Below are 1,279 nucleotides of genomic sequence, written 5' to 3'. Positions count from 1 at the left end.
TGATAGATAAACAGCGACTACAATAGTATTAAAAAGATACACAGATCGTCATCCGCGAGTCAGACACCAAAAGCTCTGCATACGCGAATTACATCGCATACCGATTCCCGTAAACGTAATACATTCACAGCAACAACACCAACTGCAAACGCAAAGCCTCTGACGACACAACCAGCAACCCCACTCACAACAGCGTAACCTGCTTATGCATAAGGGTCCTTATGTGGCCAGGGCACTCACCTTGCATGAGATATGCTGGCAGCACAGGAGGTGGTTTAGTGTTGGCGTTAAGCGCCGGCACTTCCTGGGCGTAGCTACCTGGAGGTGAACTCACCACCGCAGGCGTGCTCACAAACCCTACAGCGATAACAGCACGCACACAAGATAGGGCAGAGATGAGGTGCCGACAGGAGAAGAGGGGTGAGTGGGAACGTATGTACATGGAGAAATGGTGGCATATGCACAGGGGTGCTCACAACCCCTACAGCAATAACAGCACGCACACAAGACAGGGCAGAGATGAGGTGCCGAAGGTCGACAACCATACCACTGCCACACAAACACACCACCACACCACTACCACACACAAACGCCCCTACCACACAACCACATCACTACCACACAACCACACACACACGCCACAACCACAAACCCACAACACCACACAACCACACCCCCACATCACTACCACACAATCACTCCGCCACACTACCACACAACTACCACATACCTTCAAAGTCGAACTCGTCGTCCTCATCCACCACCTCCACAATGTTGTTTACGGCGCCGCTGCGGTCGTTAATCTGTGGCTGGTCAGGGTTGTAGCACCACTCCTCATCTACGATGAACTTGTACTGGTAGGTGCCTATGGGCAGATCCAGAGTAAGAGAGAACTCTTCCTGACTGTGTGGGTGTACTTGCAATGTGAGCAATGTGTGCTGGTATGTACAACGAGAGAGTCACACGCAGTAGGATGCTATACATAGTACATACAGCCATACAGATACAATATTTATGAGAATATACAGATAAAATATATAAGAAACCATACACATACTATACATATGAAACCATGTACATACTATACATATGAAACCATACACATACTATACATATGAAACCATACACATCATACATATGAAACTATACTCATACTATACATATGAAACCATACACATACTACACATATGAAACCATACACATAATAATATACTATACATATGAAACCATACACATACTATACATATGAAACCATACAGATACTATACACAGTACAGTG

At 45.9% G+C, this 1,279-nt stretch overlaps 1 protein-coding gene across 1 annotated transcript; it reads right to left on the bottom strand.

Moving 5' to 3' along the window:
* Positions 1 to 730: 730 nt before the first annotated feature.
* On the bottom strand, positions 731 to 903 carry SARC_14595 (hypothetical protein; the record flags this gene model as incomplete). Its single annotated transcript, XM_014291271.1, has 1 exon — positions 731 to 903. A coding segment is annotated over one exon (173 nt), but the record flags the coding sequence as incomplete, so codon positions are not given.
* Between the last annotated feature and the right edge of the window lie 376 nt (positions 904 to 1,279).

The sequence above is a fragment of the Sphaeroforma arctica genome, assembly GCF_001186125.1.
Source record: "Sphaeroforma arctica JP610 unplaced genomic scaffold supercont1.4831, whole genome shotgun sequence".
NCBI lineage: Eukaryota > Ichthyosporea > Ichthyophonida > Sphaeroforma > Sphaeroforma arctica.
This window is presented reverse-complemented; position numbering and strand designations above follow the sequence as displayed.